At 41.3% G+C, this 6,082-nt stretch overlaps 1 protein-coding gene across 2 annotated transcripts in view; it reads right to left on the reverse strand.

The window, feature by feature from the left end:
* The window catches only part of Zmpste24 (zinc metallopeptidase STE24), a 44,002-nt gene that overhangs the window by 14,674 nt on the left and 23,246 nt on the right, over positions 1-6,082 (reverse strand). For both annotated transcript variants that reach the window (XM_031378523.1, XM_031378522.1), the window contains one exon: positions 996-1,180. In XM_031378523.1, coding sequence (XP_031234383.1) covers positions 996-1,180 — 185 coding nt within the window. The remainder of the gene's footprint in view (positions 1-995; positions 1,181-6,082) is intronic.

A 6,082-nucleotide genomic window follows, 5' to 3' on the forward strand; every position in this document is an offset into this window, starting at 1 on the left:
AAAAAAAAAAAAAAAAAAAAAGAAAGCATATATTTCATAAGTGTTAAAAACAAATAAAACTGATTCAATTACATAATGTACCCAAGGGTCCTCACTGACTACATGATAGGACCAGGCCTCAACTCTGTCCACTGCCAAAGTAAAGCCAGGAAAGCCTATTAACTGCTATGTCTGTCACACTAAAAACTAAATGTTTATCTCCTTATTCTGTCTGCAGAAATTCTTTGATCATAAACATAAAAGGAATATGGGCCAATGAGATGGTTCATTGGGTAAAGGTCGGGGTAACAGCCCCCAGACCTGAACACAACTGACTTCATAAAACTTAGCACACAGATAGCACCACTTGCCAAAAAATGAAAACAAAGGGCTGATCCATCAAAATCCACAGCTGTGGGAAGTCTCTGAATGTACTAACCTTGCCTTTTTGCTTCTTAGTTCTATTGAGTAACTGTTCTTGTTAACCGAAGCATGTCAACTCAGGTTTGGTTTTTGTGCTTAAAAGTTCACCCTAAGAAAGGTTACCCCGGGGCTACGGTGATTACACTGAGTAGCTGCTAGCTGCTACAAAGACTTTTGTTAGCTTAAACCTGTGTCTGAGTAATCGTCCCTGGTGGATACTCCACAACTGTCACCAAGCCTGACTAGCTGAGTATAATCCCCAGGACTAACAGTGGTAGAGAGAATCAACTACAAGTTGTCCTTTTGATTTCCATTTTTACCATGGTGTACACACACAGACATACAGACACACACACACACACACACACACACACACACACGCACACAAAAAGCTATTACATAATATTTTTAAAAATAAGATCTTTTGGTTTTAATATGTACATCTTATGAAAGCTTGGTTGTTTAGCATGTGGTAATGGTAGACATTTCTCACAATCAGAACTTTGAGGTCCACTTACGACACGGAAACTCATTACTATCAAAGAAACTATGATAAGCACTACATCAAAGGCTCTGAGGAAGAAAGCACTCACTTTCACTTTAGCTGTTACTTCTTCACTGTCTCCTTCGCCTTCATTGCGGGGTTCCATTCCAGGCTCCTCCTGGTTCTCTCTGTTTGGTACAGAGTACTCTTCTAGTAGAGTGTCAAACAAAACTATTCTCTTGTTCTTGAAGAAGCCATAAAAGTAAGCATTGCTGTGAGAGGAGCGCTTAGATCCTATGGAAGACAGTACAAAGCAGGGAACAGAGTTAAAACACTAGGGCTCCTTTGGAACGAGTGGGAGGGGCATTGACACTGAAAGACTGTATTACTATAAATCATTAGCAGTAGTGAGGTGGCTGTCACCCTGCCCCACAAATGCTCCCTGGTGTGTAGCAATAGTAAATAAGCCAAAACACCCAACAGCGTGAAACGATTAAACTGTGGCAAAGCTATGGAATGCAATTTTAAGCAGCCAGAAAAAAAAAAATGTATATATATATATATATATATATATACATACACCCATGGAATTTAGCAAGAGAAAATCTCACCAAAGTATAGTGAAGAATATAAAATTCCACACATAAATAAGGTTATCATATTATTAAAAGATGTGCACGTGGACAGAAGGGTATAAACCCTATGAGAAAAAAAATACCAAAGTAAGGAAATGTAGTTAGTTCTTGGGGACCCAGAAGTATGGATTTTGTTTGTCTCTGTTCCCAGTTTTCTTTTTAAAAAAGAAGACATCTATTATCAGAAAAAGCTCTGTTAAGACTGGAAGACAAGCCGGCATGTTGGCACACGCCTTTAATCCCAGCACTTGGGAGGCAGAGGCAGGTGGATTTCTGAGTTCAAGGCCAGCCTGGTCTACAGAGTGAGTTCCAGGACAGCCAGGGCTATACAGAGAAACCCTGTCTCGAAAAACCAAAAAAAAAAAAAAAAAAAAAAAAAAAAAAAAAGCCCAAAAAAGAAGACAACATACCTAAACTTTCAAGAGAAGCTGAGAGTTCCTGAACTGTGATTGATATTACTTTCTATTTTATGTATTTCTCCAATTTCTAAATGTTCTTCATTGTGAAGTATGAGAATGGATCAATTACCAGCAGCCACACAGTTCTAATGGATCCAGGGATCCAATGCCCTCTTTCTGACCTCCGAGAGCATCAAGCACACATGTAGTACACAAACATCCATTTGAACAAACATTCATATACATAAAATGAAAACAAATAAATCTAAAAAATAAAACCCATAAAATCTTTTAAAAGAAAAGAAACTCACAAGTTGTGACTCCTTCTTTCACCCAACAAGGCCACCTTAGCTCCTCCTAAACTTAAGACAAACCTGGGTCTGCTCGGACTTCTCCTGCCTGTACCTGAATTGTGAGCGTATGGACAAAGGTTCAAAATCCCCATCGAAGATCTTTGGAATCTCACTTTAAGCAATTCCCTTCAGGATCGCTTTTAGGCTCCATGGAACTGCCTGCTTCTCAATGTAGTTAGTGCTATGAACATGAACAAGCACAGTTCATACTCATCTGTAAGCTGTCACTCAGAATGTCAATTAGGGGCTTTCATATGTTCTGTTAGCCATCTTGTAGTCCCTTCCCACAGACCTAAGAATTAGTCCTGTGTGTAATGCAAAACCAGTTACTATATATTGTTTCCAACAATATGCAGCTATAGGAGAAACCCTGGGATAGATCTTAACTTCTTTGTATTCTATAAGGAATTTAAAAATTTAATGTGTGTGTGTGTTGGGGGAGGGGGTGTTGGAGACCAGATGAAGGTATCAGAGCCCTTGGCACAGCAGATACAGGTGTTTGTGGGACTTGCTGGCCACTAGGGAGGTGCTCGGATCAAAACTTACTCCTCATGGTTTCAAGGCAAGCACTCTTTTTTTTTTTTTTTCTTTTTTTTTTTGTTTTTCGAGACAGGGTTTCTCTGTACAGCCCCGGCTGTCCTGGAACTCACTCTGTAGACCAGAATGGCCTCGAATTCAGAAATCTGCCTCCTAAGTGCTGGGATTAAAGGTGTACACCACCACCACTTGGTGATGTAATGATTCTTAAACAGGCACAGGGGCACAGCGCAGCACAGTCCTAATTGCCCAGGTGCATGCTGTGCACTCTCATTGGAAACAATGCAATAATTGCACAACGGTAGTTTTAGATTAAAGTTTGACTTGCAAAGAAAATTTGAAGAAATTATTAGAAAATGAAAGAGCCAACACTGGGACCTAGAGAAAGGGAAAAACCATTGAATTATGAATTAAGCTTTGTACAACATTTGAGAGTGGTTCCTGGATAAGCAAGTATAGAATGCCTAAAATTAGACATTAGTAAAACTCAATCAAAACACTGGGACTCTTAGGAGAGTCACTGTGTGCAATGTACAGAAGCAGAAAGCTAGTGGACTACTGAGTTAAGGGTTAACTTCTGATGCCTGCCTGGCAGCTTTGCCCATGTCATTTATCATTAGAGCTTCACAGGAAAATGCAAGTAGCTGACCTCAGAGCTCTGAATTCTGAAGTATAATAAGTTAAAAGTTAAAGTTTAAATAATGATAAGTTTGCAATCATTATTTTGGCCACAGGCCTGGGAATAGGGAAAGCTTGAAACTTTGGGGAACAATTGTAATTCTTGATTTTCTGTGGAATGTGGCTATTCTTTTGAATTTGATTTGGCAATAATTATACAATGTCTTTTTTTCTTACCTGCTACTGTAAAAGAGTATCAATAAAAGACTGGGGCAAGAAAAAGGAGCAAGTGGAGAGCAAGTGAGGTGAGTGAGCTGCGCATGAGGTGTGCATGAGGTGCGCATGAGGTGCACATGAGGTGCGCATGAGGTGTGCATGAGGTGTGCATGAGGTGTGCATGAGGTGAATGTGAAGAATGAGTGAAGAGAAGGTTGAGAGTATGGAGAGTGTGTGAGTGAAAGGGGAACACACAAAGGTGTGTAGGAGTGTGGGAGTTCAAGAAAAGAAAAACGCACAGGAGAAAAGCAGAGTGCACAAGAGAATGCAGAATGTGTGCAGCCTCAAGTTCTGAGAGAGGGAGGGAGGGAGGGAGGGAGGGAGGGAGGGAGGGAGGAGAGTAACTTTAAGCCTTGAAGAACTTGCTTGTCAGTCAGTCAGTACCCAAAAAGTAGTCTGTGTGTGTTTATTATGTGCCTTCCAGACATCCCTGATTCAAGTTAAAAACTCTGATCCTGTGTTGAGGCTGGACCCTGACACACGTGAAGGGCATGAAACAATCTCAGGTATTATCCTCAAAATGTCATCCACTTCCTTGAAGATAGGGCCTCTTATTGGCCAGGAGCTCATCAATTAGACTAGACTGGCTGGCCAGTGTGGCCCAAGGATCCTCTGGCTCCTACCTCCCAGCTCAGGGAATACCCCTGAGTGCCACTACACAAGTCATTTTATATGGATTCTGGAGATTAAACTCAGGTCCTCACACTGGAAGGCAAGCCGTTTATCAGTGAGATTAAGTGATATTAGCCTTGAATACAGGATTCTGCAGTGGCAACAATATAACCCCCCATCCATACTGGCTCCACTCTATGATTCTGAGCCCATAACCACCCACCTAAAAGTCCATTTCTTAAGGCTGGCAAACAGCTTTCTGGAGATTTTGTAGTATCAATAAGAAATTTCTCTGCTTAAATCGATAGCTCTTGCAGACTTAAGACTAAGAAGGTGTTTAGAGTTATTTCAATACTAACACAAACATAAGAACTCTTAGTTCCTTATGAATCTACTCTTCTTCCAACTCTATTCCCTCTCAGCAAGCTGCCATTTATGACTGTCCACATCAAATCCAGATAGTTAGTTATCCTTAATGTCTCTCCTCATTTCCCTATATGTAAATTAACAAATGGCATCAACGTTCTCTGTTTCACTTCATCAACTATTGCTCAAGTCTAAACACAAAAGAAAACCACAGCCACAAGCTGACCCCATCTAATCTGGACTGTCCAAACAGCCTCCTAGCTGCTCTACTGCTTCTGTTCTTGCCTTGCCCTAGAATGCATTCTCTATGCAGAAGGCCAGGACAGTCTCCTGGCTGTGTGTGGTGGCTCATACCTGTAGTTTCAACACGAGGGAAGCACAGGGAATAAGGTCAAGAGTTCATGGTCAGCCTCAAATGTAGAGTAATTCTGAGGTCTGCTTTGGCTACTTGTGACTTCCTCAAATATCAAGAAAATCAAACTCTTTACCCTGACTTACAGAGGCCTGTCAGACTGACGTACTCTTGCAGCTGCTCATTCTAGTGACAGCCATCTTTGTTCTCCTTTCACTTTACAATTGCTTCTCATTGGTGACAGTTTAGTTTGTAGTAGGCACCAGCAAACTATGGCTTCAAATCAAATCCAAGGGGCTGCTTGTTTGCATGTAGTCTTACTGGAACACAGCCAGGTTCACGTGCTTATGCCCTGTCTGTGGCTGCTTCTGCCATATAGAACTGAACATCTGAAGAAGACAGTGTAGGCCACATAGCTCTGAACAGCGAATCGCGTGCTTCTTACAGAGAACTACTATTCAGAGGAAGCACTGCTGAAAGGTAGAGGGAAGAGGTGATTTGTTTAAGATCCCACAGCTAGTGAGTTGCTGAGACAGAATCTTTTATATTTATTTTAAACTGAAATTCTGACATACACCCAACTGTTATTCTCTTAATTTGGCAAGCTTCCGAGAAATGTAATCAGTCTTATGAAAACTAATAGGTGGCTTAAGTCTCCAAGGCAAACAGAAAAACAGTCTATTGCTGTGAGGTGTCTGAGGGTACCACAGGTTAGGGTCTCCTGGGACACTGATGTTCTGCTAGGGGAAACAAAGCCAAGACACTAGTGCTATGTAGCTAATCATTCAAGAGTCCAACTCAATTACCCAAGGGAGCCGGGCAGACAGTAGGGTGAGTTTTGGTCTACTATACAGCATAGGATGAGATAGTAAAAAGGCTTTGACCAAAGATTAAGAATAGTACTGTATGGTTAACCAGAAAGAGTTGCAGACAAAAACTGGATTTGGCATCAGGCTACCAGTTTCTATATTAAGAAATGTCTTAGCCGGGCAGTGGTGGCTCACGCCTTTAATCCCAGCACTTGGGAGGCAGAGGCAGGTGGATTTCTG

The sequence above is a fragment of the Mastomys coucha genome, unplaced genomic scaffold (assembly GCF_008632895.1).
Source record: "Mastomys coucha isolate ucsf_1 unplaced genomic scaffold, UCSF_Mcou_1 pScaffold18, whole genome shotgun sequence".
Classification (NCBI taxonomy): Eukaryota; Metazoa; Chordata; class Mammalia; order Rodentia; family Muridae; genus Mastomys; species Mastomys coucha.